Genomic DNA, 16,776 nt, shown 5'->3' with positions numbered 1-16,776 from the left:
GGTACTCAAATGGCTGGAAAATGATAGTCCAAGATAGTGCAAGCAAAAGAAAACCCACTCTACCTCAAAGTAGCACAAGCGTGCACCACCACACCCAAGTTTTGACTAGCGTGGAGACTGATAGGGGAGTGACTAGAGAGGTCTAAAATACTGGGTTCAGCTGGACATGGTGGCGCACGCTTGTAATCCCAGCATTCGGGAGGCTGAGACCGGAGGATCGCAGTTTGCGGACAGCCTCAGCTACTTAGTGAGGCCCTTCGCAAGTCAGTGAGACCCGGTTTCAAAATAAAGAATAAAAAATAGGGCAGGGGGTGCAGCTAGGAGGTCAAATGCCTCTGGGTTCCATCCCCAGACCCGCAAAAAAAAAAAAAAAAAAAAAAAAAAAACTGGCTTTATATGCAGAGGATTTGGAAAGAACACTCCTTTTCTGAGACAAGCCTTGCATGCTGCTGCCCACGCTGGCCTCAAGTGATCTTGCCTCGGCCTCCCCAGGGAGCGGGACTCCAGGTGCACACACTGAATTTCTTGTCCTACTTCAAGTTATGTATCATCTTCGAAGACGGAGCCAGGCACAGTGGTGCACACCTCTAATCCTAGCTACTCCTAAAACTGATGCAGGAGGGTTGTAAAGTTAAGGCCAGCTTGGGCAACTCAAGTGAAACCCTGCTACAAATAAATAAATAAATAACTGGGTGTGGGTACACACACACATGTAATCATGTAATCTCGGGACTTGGGAGGCTAAGACAAGAGGATTGCAGATTCAAAGCTAGCCTCAGCAACTTAGCAAGACCCTTTGGGGGTACGGCTTAGAATGTCCCTGGGTTCAATCTCAAATAACACAAAAAATTAAAATTAAACAAATACAAATGGGTGGGGGTATCGCTCATGAATAGAGCACCTGCCCAGCATACACAAGGCCCTGGCTTCAACTCCCAGTAATGGGGCAGGGGAAGAAATTAAAATTAAAATAAGTATTGTCTCAATTTAAAAACATATTATATATATATTTTTTGAGGTACTGGGGATGGAGCCCAGGGGCATTCTACTTCTGAACTACATCCCCAGCCCTATTTTTCATTCCTTATTTTGAAACAGGGTCTCACTGAGTTCCAAGGGCCTAAGTAGCTGAGGCTGTCTGCAAACCGTGATTCTCCTGTCTCAGCCTCCCAAATGTTGGGATTACAAATTTGTGCCACTACACCCGGCTCATTTTATCTTTTAAAATAATTAAATAGCTTTAGCATGACATCATTTTGTATTAACAAGAATCTGGTATAAAAAGCTGATTTTGCTAACACAATGGCATAAACCTGTAATCCCAGTATTTGGGAGGCTGAGATAGGAGGACCACAAGTTCAAGATCAGTCTCAGCAATCTAGCAAGAGTCCTGGTGACTTGGTGGGACCCTGTTTCTTAACAAACATAAAGCCTGGTATAGTGGCACATGCTTATAATCCCAGCACTTGGGAGGCTGAGAGAGGAAAACTGCAGGTTCTCAGCCAGACTAAGCAATGTAACAAATTTAGTAAGACTGTTTCAAAAAAAAAAAAAAAAAAAAAAACACTGGAGGTGTAGCTCAGAGGTAGAATATCCCTGGATTCAATCCCCAGAAAGACAGACGGACAGACAGACAGACAGACAGACACACACACAGACACACACACACACACACACACACACACACACACACACACACACACAGAGGCATTTCTTGAGTTTAAGAGCGACCACTGTTGGCCATGAGATAAAGGGAACCCCCGTCCTTGAGCAGCACACTACTGCTTACTAATAACTGGTAGCTGGGAAACAGACTTTATCAAAGTTTCCTTGGTGACTGAGTTATCTTGGAAAATACTGGTAAGAAAAGTACACCTAGGAAAGAATGTTCTGAGTCATCATTTTGCAAATTTCTTCACTGAAGTCATCAGTAAAGGTAAGATATAGTGCACTAATGTCCAAAGAAACTATTTCACAACAGAACATTCCTTTGAAGTCCTTTGTTTCATCTTCAAACTACGTAAAATTTCCTCTCAACTGCATGAGCACAATCCCATATGCAGACACAATCGCACTGTCCTAACCTTACTGCTACCCGGAATCAGTAAGTCAAGTTGGTATGGGAACGAATGCGTGTTTACTTCCCGGCGCTTCTGAGAACTTCTGGTGTATGTCCAATGTAATCATGCCCACTCTGAAAAGCTGAGTTTTAAAGTTTTTAAATAAATCTGACTGAAAGCCAGGCATGGTGGTGCATGGCTGTAATCCCAGTACTTGGGAGGTTGAGACAGGAGGACTGCAGGTTGGAGGACAGCCTCAGCAAGTAGTGAGGCTCTCATCAACCTAGTGAGACCCTGTTTCAAAATAAAAATAGAGCTGGGAGTGTAACTCAGAATATGCTCCCCGGGCCCCATGCCAGTATCAAAAAATTAAATTAAATTAAAAAGGAAAATACATCTGACTGGATGTTAAAAAATTGATATCTATAATAATTTATAATAGGTAATTACCCCCCAAGTGGGAGAAAGCCTGTCTTCCTGATTTGACACAAATCCATTTAATACCTCATTGCCTTCCCCTTTTTTTGCAGGTCTGGGGATGGAACCCAGGGGCATTCTACCTCCGAGTTACACCTCCTGCCCTATTTTTTCTTCTTTATTTTGAAACAGGGTCTCACTAAGTTGTGGAGGGCCTCTCTAAGTACCTGAGGCTGTCCATGAACTGCAATCCTCCAGTCTCAGCCTCCCGAATGCTGGGATTACAAATGTGCCACCATGTCTGGCCTCATTGCCCTTTAATATAAAACCATTTAATACCTCATTCTGAACCTGCTTAACAAATAATCATGTAAATTACAATTTCATTTAAAGTTTGTCCTGAAAGCTGGGTGTGGTAGCACACACTTATAATCTCAGTACTTGGGAGGCTGAGAAAGTGGGGTCCCAGGTTCAAAGCCAGCCTGTGCTACTTAGTGAGGCCCTGTTTCCAAATAGGAAAAAAAATCAGGCTGAGGGTATGCCTCTGAGTTCAATCTCCAGAACAACCCAACCCCCAACTGTCCTAAAATACATTTGTCCCTGCAGTGGGACCTTTTACAGGTTCAAAAGGTGACACTGAACTTAGACTAACCATACAACTCAGATGCTAATGAAAATGCCCCCTTTTCTATTTGTATAAAAGTTCTCCTATTTTTATCTTTATTTGTAAATAACTGATGGGGTTTTTTGCTTGTTTGTTTGTTTTGGTGGTACTGGGGTTCCTGGAAACCCTTCTACCTCTGGGCTACACTCCCAGGACTTTTTTTTTTAATATATTTATTTGGAAACAGGGTCTCTGAAGCCAACGCGGCTGGCTCCGAACCTGAGCGATCCTCCTGTCTCCACCCCCTAAGCGCGGGGATTACAAGCGTGGCCACCGCGCCTGGACTGGTCATATTCTTAATGTTCAGAGAAAGTTGCCACTGATTAAACTACTACTCTTGACAATATTACTATTATAGAAATCCTTCCTGCTGCTCCTTTCACTAGCCCACAGAAACACAAACAGTAGACATTGGAGTTATCTAGGTCAGTGCTACTCAAAGTTGTCCACAAGATAAGAACCTTGTGCCAGAATGTAAGCACTGGACTATTTATTATCTTTATGTAGAAAGTCTTGATCCAGCCGGGCGTGGAGGCACACGCTTGTAATCCCTGAGCTTGGGAGGCTGAGACAGGAGGATCGCACAGGTTCGAAGCCAGCCTCAGTACTTAGTGAGGCTCTCGGCAACTTAGTGAGACCCTGTTTCCAAATAAAATATAAAATACATCTGGGAGTATAGCCCGGAGGTAGAAAGACCCTGAGTTCCATCCCTAGTGCCCCCCCACACACACACACAAGTCTTGCTCCACAAATGAAAATGTTGGCTGCACAAAATAGCAGTCACTTAGTGATGTAGCTGGTTTACATTCTGGGCGCATATTTTTAGCATCGCTGTGTCTGATAATGAATACTTCTCAGATAAGCAGTCAGTCCACACAGGTGCATTGGGGTCTGGTGCCATGACTCATCTTAGCCACAGTTTAATTAAAATAGAGTAAGGTAAGCTGGGGCCTTGCCGGTAATTCCAGTACTTGGGAAGCTAAGACAGGAGGATTGCAGATTCAAGACCAGCCTGAGCAACTTAGGCCCTGTTTCCAAGTAAAAAATGAAACTGGGCTGTGGTCGGTTGGAGGTAGAGTGTCCTTGAGTTCAGTCCCCAGTATCACACACACACGAAAGGTTAGAATGAGGTAAGTCTTACCTTTGCAATGGATGAGTGCTGTGCGGAATTCTGATTACGTATAGCGCAGAGTTTTGAGAATACAGATTTTTTCCCCTTAAGCTGCTTTAACCCATTCTATCCTTAATAAACCCTAAATTATAGAGTAATAGTTTATAGGATAGCATCTCATATACAAGTTAAAAAAAAAACAGATAAGCCAGAAGTATCTGGCTCCAAACTGCCTACTTTGAGTCAGGGGCAGAAGCCAGACAGGCCCCTCACCTGCCGCGGCTGAGACCTGGCGGGGAGGTGCTCCGAGAAGCCTCACCTTTTGTGATGCTCAGTGTGTTATCGCCGCTGGCCACGAAGTCATAAAGTGCAACGAAGAGATTGGGGTCGCTCTCGGCGGCTCCCAGCAGGTTCTCCTTGGAGCTCCACCTGATGGCTTCATTCAGGGCCTGGGCCTCGATGTCACAGCCGTAGGGGCGGTGCAAAGCCTCTGAAAGACACAGGGAGGGACGCGCCATGAGCCGGCCCGCTGCAGTCACCGGAATCCGCACACGCGGGGCTCACTGCTGGCCTACCCGCCACTCTCCCGGGACCGTGCGCTTCACGGAGTCGTGACAAACGAACGAGCCGCCTCCTGACCGTGTGGCAGCCACCACGCACCGAGAGTGCAACACGGTGGTCACAGAGACGCCCACAAGACGGGAGCTCAGCTCCGATTTCTAAGTGCTCACTAAAATCAGATACAAATGAATGGCAGAGGCTCAGTGGAAAAAAGCTCAAAAAGGAATGGCTACTGGGTTTATAAAACAAAGGGCGTGTTGTTGTAGTGGTGATTTTAAATAAGGAATGGCTTTGTTTTGTAAGCCTTCCTCCATTGCTCTCTTCATATAAAACAAATTGTAGGAAAAAGAAATAATTTGCAGAGTATGGCGGTGCACACTTGTAATCCCAGTACTTGGGAGGTTGAGACGGAGGATCGCAGGCTTGAGGCTGGCCTCAGCTAAACGCAGCGAGTCCCTCAGCAACCTAACAAGACTGTTTCAATAACAAGGGCTCCGAGGTAGAATGCCCGGGTTTAGTTCCCAGTACCAAAAAAATAATTAAAAAATAGTTAAATATTATATAAACCCAGACTTTCTATTTATAAAAAATTAGACATAGTGCTTGGAGCAAAAATAATCCTAAAATTTCTTATAAACAAAAGAAACATGTTTTGGATTAATACCAAATATTCTTGACATCCCAAAATAGCTTTTTGTTTTACAATAGTTTACCACTATTCGTTGTTTTAAAACTCTACTTTCTTTCTGGGCAGCTAATTTTCATAAACGTTGATAATTTAATCAAGGATCTAGGAACTTTCAGCATCAATGGATATTCACTGATATCCATTAGTGGTTTCCACCACGTGCCACCTTATCAGACCTGTTTTTTCTTCAAGGCTTTGTAGTTCCTAACTCATTCATCCTACATAGACAGGCAAGCTCTGTACCATCTTAAAGACCACCTGTTTCCATAGCCTAGGATGTTATACAAAAAAAATATACTGTTCTTCCAGAAGTGATTTTCTACATATGTGGAACTGTTTTTAGTGTCCATCTGTCAAAGCAAACCATTCAACAGTCCATGCCATGTAACAATGCTTTTCTATAAGGCCCCTCTCCTTCTGCTCACTTTTAACTAAAAAGTGGCTTTATCCTACTGGGAGGGAGGACCCTCCTCGAACCTGTTTGCTGGCTGTGTTTTATTTCGAGCCCGTGCCCTTTCTCCATCTCTACTTTCGGTGTCTCAGGTCCGATCCCCAGCAGCTCACCTGGACTACTGCCTCCAGCCTTGTCCCCCTCCAGTCCATCCTCCACACAGCTGGCAAAGTGATCTGTTAAGACAAAAGCAGGACCGCGTCACTCTTAAGCCTCGCTGACAGTCCACCATCAGGCTCTGCCAGGGCTTCAAGACCCTTCTTGGTCAGGAGGAGACCGATTCTCCAGCCGCGCGCCTCCACACCGCAAACCGCCCACCCGCCAGCTGGCCCGTGTGGTCCCGTACACACCGAGGTTCAGTCCTCCTTCCTTCTGACCAGCTTCCTTGCAAGGCTCAGCTCCTCTAGGCATTGGTACCTCCCCCAGAAGCCTCGCGCCCCTCCTCCCTGTGCTAACACGCGGGGATCTGCTGTGTTACTATCTCTTTTTGTCTCCCGAGTTTCACAATGCCCTCCTTCGGGACACGAACTGGATCTTTTGTTCTGCTAAGTGCTCCTTAATATGTGTTCAATAATGTTAGCTGTGGCAGGCGTGATGGCGCGTGCCTATAATTCTAGTACTTGGGAGGTTGCAACAACAGATCGCAGGTTCAAGACTGGCTTCAGCAACCTAGCAAGACCCTGTTTCAAAACAAAAATAGGAAAAGGGCAGGGAGTATAGTTCAAATCAGAATGGCTTGAGTTCCATCCCCAGTATCCTACCCCACCCACCCCTACATAAACTGTTAGCCGAATAATCTCCAGCTCACACAGAAGCGTGTGACAGGAGACACCGAGTCTACGTCACGCCAACCACACGTCCTACGTTAGCATGCTGTTTTCTTTTTCTGTGGAGGGTGGCGGTCCTGGGATGGAACCCAGGGGCATTCTACCTCTAAGCTACAACCTTAGCCCCTCCGTTTTTTGAAATAGGGTCTAGCTAAGTTCGTGAGGCTGACCTCGAGTCTGTGAGCCTCCTGTTTCAGTCTCCCAAGTACTGGGATGACAGGCATGCACCACACCTGGCTTATCATAGTGTTCTTCATGAAAAACAAGTTTTAAACATTTCAGAGAAGAAAAGATTGTGATGACGTGAAACAAACTATAAAAACTTAAGGAGAATTAGAGGTTGGTCTACAGTTGGGATTTCTATATCATGAGACGGTTACAAAGCCAGCTGTGCTAGGCTTCAGAACAAAAAGACTAGAAATTACCAATAATGCCATCTGAACTTAATATGCGAAACTACTCTTGACTGCGTACCCCAAATCTGCCTCCCCCACAGAAGCCCAGTGTGACAACTGCGCCCGTCCACTGATTCACACTCCGGGCAGCCTCCACCTGCCGTGTCCAGCTCACTGGCCAGCCCTGGGCGCCGCCCTCAGAACTCAGCCAGGACCGCCCACTTGCTGCTCCGCCTCCGCTGCCACCGTCCCGCAGCCGCCTTGTCGCTACCCTCTGCCCCCCGTGCTTCTGTGCTTCCTCCCCACTTATTTTCAACACGGCAGTCATCTTTGGAAGCATAAGTCAGGTTATAGTTCTTTTCTGTTTAAAACTCCCTATTTTGGAGCAAAAGACAAAAATCCTTAAAGAGAGCCAGGTCTGATGGCACACCCTTGTAATCCCAGTATTTGGGAGGCTAAGACAGGAGGATCACAGTTTCATGTCCAGCCTCAGCCACTTAGTGAGGCCCTCTGCAACTTAGTAAGACCTTGTCTCAAAATAAAGAATTACGCCGGGCGTGGTGGCGCACGCTTGTAATCCCCGCGCTTGGGAGGCAGAGGCAGGAGGATCGCGCAGGTTCGAAGCCAGCCGCACTGGCTTAAGAGACCCTGTTTCCAAATAAAAAAATATATGAAATGGTCTGGGCATGTAGCCCAGAGGTAGAAGGGTTTCCAGGAAGCCCAGTACAACAACAACAACAACAACAACAAAATTAATAATAATAATAAATAGGGCTGGGGTGTAGCTAGGAGGTAGAACGAACCCATGTTCAATCCCCCTTTCCAAAAATAGGTTCCAACCCCATTTCCAAAAATCCCTTTGTGGTTTTCCTTGTCCCGCGCATCTCTTCGCTGCCCCCGGCAGCCGGCCGGCTCCTGTGTGAGCGCGGACCCGCTCCGGCCTCAGGATCTTGTCTGGCTTCTCCTCCCTCAAACATTTGTCCCTGAAACTTCACTCAAATGCCGGCCTTCCACTCGGCATTTTCTGACTCTCCTAACAGAATTCCTGCATTCCCCATGTTTCTGCTCCTGCTTTAATCTTCTGCACAGATCTTATTACCAGCAAACACATGGTACAACTTATGATATTCATGTATATTATCTAATTCCTTCTATTAGAATATAAGTTTAATGAGGGCATTTCTCTGTCTTGTTCACTCAATAGTGAACCCCATCTCAAAAAAAGGTCTATTATTACATAGAAGAGGCTTTCGAAAAAGATTTGAGCCAGATGTGGCAGCATATAGCTATAATCTCAGGAGCTGAGAGGCTGAGACAGGAGGATCACAGGTTCGAAGCCAGTCTCAGATACTTAGTGAGGCCCTTTGCAACACAGTGAGAGACCCTGTTTCAAAATAAAATATAAAAATAGGTCTGGGGGTATAGTCTGGAGGTAGAAAGCCCTTGGGTTCCATCCCCAGAACCACACACACACAAACCACCACACAACAAACAACTCTTGAACCAGGCTAGGCTTCAGACATTAAATTAGATAAGTTAGATACGCACGCCAGACATGGTGGTGCATGTCTGTAATCCCAGTACTTGGGAGGCTGAGACAGAGGATCATTAGGTTTGAGGACAGCCTCAGCAAGTAGTGAGACTCATTTAAGTGAGACTCTATTTAAAAAAAAAAAAAAAAAAAGATAGGGCTGGGGGTGTAGCTCAGAGGTAGAATGCCCCTGGGTTGAACTCCTAGTACCACACACACACACACACACACACACACACACACACTCACACTCGCACATGCACACTCACACACACTCACAAACACACTCACACACACACTCACGCAAACTAGACACCTGTAACTGTCCATCAGCAGGGACACACCTATAACATGTGCTTCATGTGTTTAGCGGAGAAACTCCAAGTCCAAAGAAGACTGTTAAAGGCAAGTCAGTTTCTTAAAAACCATGTTATCTGCCGGGCGTGGTGGCACACGCTTGTAATCCCCTCGCTTGGGAGGCTGAGACAGGAGGATCACACAGGTTCGAAGCCAGCCTCAGCTGCTTAGTGAGGCTCCCAGGAACTTAGTGAGACCCTGTTTCCAAATAAAATGTAAAATAGGTCTGGGAGTAGAGCATGGAGGTAGAAAAGTCCCTGGGTCCCACCCCCAGTACCACCAAAATAAAAAACAAACAAACAAACAAAAAACCATGTTATCTAAGCTGGGCGTGGTGGGTCTCATTTGTTATCCCAGCATTCGGGAGGCTGAGACAGGAGGATCACGGTTTGCACACAGCCTCAGCTACTTAGTGAGGCCCTCTGCTACTCAATAAGACCCTGTTTCAAAATAAGGAATAAAAAAACAGGGCTGAAGGTGTAGTTCAGAGGTAGAATGCCCCTGGGTTCCATCCCTAGTACCACAAAAAATAAAAACTAAAAATTAAAATTTATCTGAAAAACAGGATGAGACGCTAAATTTAAAAGCTGTATAAAAGTCCATTCATACTATATATTGCTCTAATATACAAAGTAACAAGTATAGAATAAGTCATTCTTTTCATTAGTAAACATCTGTGTGTGGTAGTGAAGACTGAATTCAGGGTACTCTGCCGCTGAGCTACACCCCCAGCGTTTTAATTTCTTATATTTGAGACAGGGTCTCACTAAGTTGCTGAGGCTGGCTGCGAATCTGCGGCCTCCGGTGTCAGCCTCCCACGTACTGGGCCCACAGGCCTGTGCCACGACGCCCGCCCGACGGGACGAGTCACTTTCTGGGCCAAAGCAGTAAGTTCATGAACCGCATTTCCCTGCCCCTTCTTCCCACCTCTGGTTTTCTGGTTTTCTGGGCTGAGTCAGAAGACCTTCCTTCCTTCCTTTCTTCTCTCTTCCCACTCACCCTTTTGTTCTCCAGAACTGAGGGTTGGTTTCCTGAGCAGTCTGTCTGCACAGGATATCTACCTCCGAGCACCAAACAAGGAAAACTTAAAAAAAGCCTCACATTTTTCTGAGCCCATGAGTGAACACATACTGAATCATAAGAGAGTAAAAAAAACTAAACAAAGAGGGACCTAAGGGTTAAAGACAAAATAATTATAATAATAATAATAATAATAATAATAATCCAAAGCCGAGGGGAGATGGAGCAGGTGCGGGCGGCGCTGCGCCCTGCCTGGGCGGCCCAGGGTGCTGTGTGCACTGGGTGAGCCGGGAGGCTTTAGTATGGAGCAGTGTGAGGTGACCATGGACTGGGCTCACTCAGCTCGCAATTAATCACTGCTGTGGAGGCAGACAATGGAGGTAAGATGAAGACTTTTAACCCATGAGTGGCAAGGACCCAGGTAGCAGAAATATGACAAATAAGAAAAGGTAGTTTGTTACCTCTACCACTGAGCCACATCTCCAGCCCACTTTATTTCTAATTTTGAGACAGACTCTCCATAGGGCTTTTTTTCCCCTTGGCAGTACTGGGAATGGAACCCAGGGGCATGCTACCTCCAGCCCTATATTTTTATTCTTTATTTTGAAAGAAAAAACAGGGTCTCAGTGAGTTGCAAAGGGCCTCACTAAGCCCAGCCGGGCGGTGGCGCACGCCTACCCCAGCACTGGGAGGCTGGGCCCGGAGGACCACGGTTCACAGACAGCCCCGCTGCTCAGTGAGGCCTTTGCAAATCCCTAGGTACTTTGTTTTGTGTGTGCCGTGGCACCAGGGACTGAACCCAGGGCTACTCTACCTCCAAGCCACATTTTCAGCCCCATTTTACTTTTCATTTTGAAACGGTCTGAATTGCTGAAGCTGGTCTCAAACCTGTGATCCTACTGAGTCAGCCTCCCAAGTATGGGGATTACAGGTGTGTGCTACTAGGCCTGGCTCTCTCTCTACATTTTGAGGCACAGTCTTCCTAAATTGCAGAGGCTGGCCTCCAGTTTATGATTCTCCTGCCTCAGCCTCCAGTGTAGCAGGATTACAATACTGGTCATTTTACTATCTCTGTTGCTTGTTTTTTAACTGCAAGATACAACAAAAAGCAAACAGAAGTAGTAGCGTATACAAAGCAAATTATCATGATTAAACAAGTTGAAGTCCAGTATAAAAACCTGAAACTCAGCTTCACTGCAAACACCACCCAACAATTAGTCACTCCAGAGCTTTATCAGAAGTCCGCTAGAAGCCGGGTGTGGCGGCACATGCTTGTAATCCCAGGACTTGGAAGGCTGAGACAGGAGGATTTTAAGTTCGAGGACAGCCTCAGGACATAGTGAGGCTCTTACCAACCTAGCAAGACCCTGTTTCAAAATAAAAATATGTTTCTGGGGATAGCTCAGAGGCAGAATGCCCCTGGGTTCAATTCCCAGTGACAGGCAGACAGACAGTGACCACCTGGTCAGGGAGTAATTGGAGAAATTAAATACAAAATTTTCAGTTTAGGCATTTTAAAGTACTTTATAAACATTTATCTTGACGGAATTCCACTTTATCTGATTTTCTATAAAGCTAGCAATTTTAAATACAAATTAAAACTTAAATACTTTAAAATACTAAATTAAGCTGGGCATGGTGGTGCGCACTTGTAATCCCAGTACTTGAGGAGCTGAGACAGGAAGATCGTGGGTTTGAGGACAGCCGCAGGAAGTAGTGAAATTCTCATCAACTGAGATCTTGTTTCCAAAAAAAAAAAAAAAAAAAGATGCCTCTGGACTTGATCTCTATACCATAAATAAACAAATAAAAAATAAAAAAAATAAAAATGAAGAGCCAAGTATGGTGGCACACACCTGTAATCCCAAGACTTGGGAGGCTGAGACAGGAGGATCATAGGTTCAAGGACAGCCTCAGCAACACAGCGAGGCTCTCAGTAACCTACTGATACCTGTTTCAAAAAAAAAAAAAAATAGGGCTGGGGATACAGCTCAGAGGTAGAATGTCCCTGGGTTCAGTCTCCAGTGAAACACACACACACACCCTAAATTAGCAAGGTAAAATATACAACAGTTTTCAATATCACCGAAGTTTTTCACATCAAGACATGTCTATCTAAAGTCATAGACCATTATATATTATTCATATATTCTTCCATCCAGTAAGTACTTACTAAAATTCATCTATGAAATACCAGAAAAAAATACAAACTTTCACTTCCAAGCACAAAGACGACGGCAGTAGTGGTGAGATGGATTTCAGTGTCTCCATTCACACCTCAGCCCTGCGGCTCTGCACTCCCAAGCGACCGACTCGCGGTACCTGTCAAGTGGGGTCCAGCAGGCTCCGAGGCCTCCACGCACAGGCAGCAACGCGCTGCGTCCTGCTCTCGGCCGTAACTACGAGGTGGGAGCAGAACCGTCCCCAGCACCATCCTTCTGGCCAGAAGCTCCCAAGTTAAACTGTTCTCCGTGAAGAGGAAGTCTTAGAATTCCACTCCGACAAGTAACAGCACATGCGTGTGGTACTGACTCATGCCCTCAGTGGCCAGAGGGAACCAATAAAAGGGCGAGCAGCCGCAGCTCCCTAAGTGTGGGGGGCTAGAGAAAACGCAGGCGGTTGGCAAGGGACTGAGTCATAATGGGGCGACCGCAGGAGCCGGGATACTTTACACATGTGTTTAATGATCTATGCATAAATACAAGTAAAACAGAAACACAGGTTACTTCAGTCACACACACGAGTAACAGCCAACACAGTGAAGAAGCACCAGCATAGAAAGGGTTTCTTCATTCCCAAGGGCACCTTGAGGTAAGACTGCGGGGAATGTTTCCTTGGAGAACACCTGTTTACACAAAGCACCACATACACGTTGAAAAGAGAGGAGACGCCTGACAAGACTCACCTTTTACGTCACTCAAGTCGGTTCAAGAAACCACAAATCCCAAGTCAAAGAAATCGCTGCGCTGTGACTCATGAGCAGCCAGGAGCCAGGACAGAAGTGCCTTTGCTAACACGTGGCTCCTCCGCTTACTACAGGCGCGGCGCGGCAACTTTTCAGTTGACAACTGTCAAAGTAAAACCTAATCCTTGTTTATATAAATATTAAAGTTTAGTACTTAAAAATGAGAGTGCCTAAGATTAAACTAGTAAAATTTATAAATAATGGATGAAGCCGGGCATGGTGGTGCACACTTGTAATCCCAGTACTTGGGAGGCTGAGACAGGAGGATGGCAGGTTCGTGGCCAGCCTCAGCTACTTAGTGAGGCCCTTTGCAACTCAATGAAACGCTGTTTCAAAATAAAAAATAGGAAGCCGGGCGTGGTGGCGCACACTTGTAATCCCCGCGCTTGGGAAGCTGAGACAGGAGGATTACACAGGTTCGAAGCCAGCCTCAGCTACTTAGTGAGGCTCTCAGCAACTTAGTGAGACCCTGTTTCCAAATTAAAAAAAAAAGGGGTCTTGGAGTAAAGCCCGAAGGTAGAAACTCTCTGAGTTCGACCCCCAGTACCACCAAAAAATAAAAAATAGGGCTGGGGGTATAGCTCAGAGGTAGAATGTCCTTGGGCTCAATACCAATACCGCAAAACTAAAGGATGACTTTATTGATATGACCTACATAAATACAAAAGAATGTTTGTAAGTGTGGAGCTGAGAACAGTCACTGAATAATAAGCACTTACTAAACACCTACTGTGTGCCAGCCACTGTTCTAGGTCAGTAAAAGTAACAGGATAAAATTACAGGATGGCAGAACTGTAATAAATTTAAAACAAAATTATAATTTAATGTTATTACAGAATGACCTTGATGTAGATAATTATTAACAGCTTAAAAATTTTGACAGCATAGCCGGGCATGGTGGCGCACGCTTGTAATCCCCGCACTTGGGAGGAGGAGACAGGAGGATCGCGGCTCAAGGACAGCCTCAGCTACTACTTAGTGAGGCCCTTTGCAACTTAGTGAGACCCTATTTCAAAATAAAGACTAAAAAATAGGGCTGGGTGTGTAGCTCAGAGGTAGAATGCCCCTGGATTCCCCAGTACCGCAAAAAAAAAAAAAAAAAAAGCATTTAAATCAGGTGTGGGGGCACATGCTTGCAATCCCAGTACTTGGGGAGGCTGAGATAAGAGGATCATAAGTTGGCAGCCAGCCTCAGCAATTAAGCAATCCCTCCGCAATGTACTGAAGTACATGTTTCAAAAGAAAGAACAAAAGAATAAAATAGGGAAGGGGGCATATCTCGGAGGCAGAATGCGCCTGGGTTCAATCCTCAGTGCACACACACACACACACACACACACACACACTCCCCGTAGCATGGAATGTGACAACAACAGAATATTATTCAACCATAAAAATAAAAATAAATAAAATATTGCCGGGTGTGTTGGCGCACGCTTGTAATCTCAGTACTTGGGAGGCTGAGACAGGAGGATCACATAGGTTGGAAGCCAGCCTCAGCTACTTAGTGAGGCTCTCAGCAACTTGGTGAGACCCTGTTTCCAAATAAAGTAGAAAATAGGTCTAGGTTTGGGAGTGTAGACCAGAGGTAGAAAGCCTCTGGGTTCCATTCCCAATAACTCCCCCCACACACAAAAAGAATAAAAGAATAAAATCTTGATGTATGCTACAATATAGATGAGGTTTGAAAACACTGTAAGTGAAATAACCAGACATAAAAAGTCAAATATTATATTTCTTTTATATGAATTATTTTCTTTTATATAAATATTTAGAATTTTCTTCTCATTCTCAAAATCTACCACTGTAAATGGACGGGTGCATGACATCAGAAATATGTTCAATGCTACTATGCACCTAAAAATCACCTTAAAATGGTAAATTTTGTTTTAGATATAGTATCACAATAAAAACTAGTTAATGGGGCCTCTAAAGACCTTTTGTTTATATGGGTTATAAATTTGTCATTATTTAGCTTATTTGAAATTAAAATTGAGCAATGTCAATATGCTAAAATAACAAAAATCCACTATTAATATAAGTAACTTTTTATTAAAAATAACTACCTTTCAATCAAGTGTGGTGGCACACGCTTTTTTTTTTTTTTTTTTTTTTTTGGTGGTACTGAGGGTAGAACCCAGGGGCTTTCTACCTCTGCGCTATACTCCCAGACCTATTTTATATTTTATTTGGAAACAGGATCTCACTAAGTAGCTGAGGCTGGCTTCAAACCTATACGATCCTCCTGTCTTAGCCTCCCAAGCACTGGGATTACAAGCGTGTGCCACCACGCCCGGCTGGCACACACTTTTAATTCTACCATTTGGGAGGCTGAGAAAGGAGGATCCTGGTTTGCGGACAAATTCAGCTACTCAGTGAGGCCCTCCGCAACGTAGTGAGAGCCTGTTTAAAAATAAAGAATAACGCCGGGCGTGGTGGCGTACGCTTGTAATCCCCGCGCTTGGGAGGCAGAGACAGGAGGATCGCGCAGGTTCGAAGCCAGCCGCGCGCGCTGGCTGAGGAGACCCTGTTTCCAAATTTAAAAAAAATGTAAAAATAGATCTGGGAGTGTAGCCTGGAGGTAGAAGGGCTTCCAGGAACCCCAGTACCACCAAAAAAAAAAAAAAAAAGAAAAAGAATAGCCGGGCGTGGTGGCACACGCTTGTAATCCCTGCGCTTGGGAGGCTGAGACAGGAGGATCGCACGGGTTCGAAGCCAGCCTCAGCTACTTAGTGAGGCTCTCGGCAACTTAGTGAGACCCTGTTTCCAAATAAAATATAAAAAAAGGTCTGGGAGTATAGCCCGGAGGTAGAAAGCCAGTACCACCAGTGAATAAATAAATAAATAAATAATAAAAATAAAGAATAAAAAATAGGACTGGAGGTGTAGCTCAGAGGTCAAAAGCCATGGGTTCAATCCCCAACACCACCCCCCCCACACACACACACACGCACATGCACGCAAACTACCTTTCATCAAAAGAGAAAAACTTTAAGCTGGGCGTGGTACAGGTTCGAAGCCAGCTGTGCTGGCTTAGGAGACCCTGTTTCCAAATAAAAATAAAATAGGTCTGGGAGTGTAGCCCAGAGGTAGATGGGCTTCCAGGAACCCCAGTACCACCAAAAAAGAGAGAGAGAGAGAGAAACTTTTCAAAAGAGTAGCCTAAGCTGAGAGCTGTGACGCAAGCTTGTAATCCCAGCATTTGGAGGCTGAGACAGGAGGATCTCAGTTGGAGGACAGCCTCAGCTACTTGGTGAGGCTCTTCACAACTCAGTGAGACCCTGTTTCAAAATAAAGGATAAAAAATAGTGCTGGGTTTAGGGCTTGGAGGTAAAACTAGAATGCCCCTGGGTTCTGTCCCCAGTACTAGAACAAAAAGCCAGCAGCCTGTCCTTCAGTACCAGGCTGAGACAGGGATGTGCACTAGCCAACGAAGCGCCAAGCCAGAAGCAAGAGTGGGCACAGTCGGGCGGGGAGGGCGGGTCCTCCCTTAGGCCATGTCCAGACCTGCAGCCGGCGGCTGGCCTGCTCAGACTGCTCACGGCATCTCCTCTGTACTTGGAACAGAACCATTGATCCTTGACCTGGTCAGCCCTGACCTCCTCAGCAGTGGCCACTCTCCACCTTCTGGACATACCAGATCCTCTCCTACCTTTCTCTGCCGCCTTCCTTCCCTGCCACTCCCCTCCCCATCCCATCTCTGCTTAGCTCATTCTTTTGCTTCTGTTA

The 16,776-nt window shown here is 45.5% G+C and overlaps 1 protein-coding gene across 7 annotated transcripts in view; it reads right to left on the bottom strand.

The window, feature by feature from the left end:
- Window positions 1-16,776, bottom strand: part of ABL2 (ABL proto-oncogene 2, non-receptor tyrosine kinase) — a gene marked incomplete at both ends in the record, with an annotated part of 95,595 nt that overhangs the window by 20,343 nt on the left and 58,476 nt on the right. For 2 of the 7 annotated variants that reach the window (XM_080698372.1, XM_080698374.1), the window contains 2 exons: window positions 4,572-4,742; window positions 6,066-6,128. In XM_080698372.1, coding sequence (XP_080554498.1) covers window positions 4,572-4,742; window positions 6,066-6,128 — 234 coding nt within the window. Of the gene's footprint in view, window positions 1-4,571; window positions 4,743-6,065; window positions 6,129-12,404; window positions 12,599-16,776 lie in introns of those variants that run through there. The other 5 variants (XM_080698373.1, XM_080698376.1, XM_080698378.1 and 2 more) reach the window with 4 other exon arrangements.

This window comes from Muscardinus avellanarius, assembly GCF_963383645.1.
Source record: "Muscardinus avellanarius genome assembly, chromosome: 7".
NCBI lineage: Eukaryota > Metazoa > Chordata > Mammalia > Rodentia > Gliridae > Muscardinus > Muscardinus avellanarius.
Note: the sequence above shows the minus strand (reverse complement) of the source record. Positions and strands in the feature narration are given on the sequence as shown.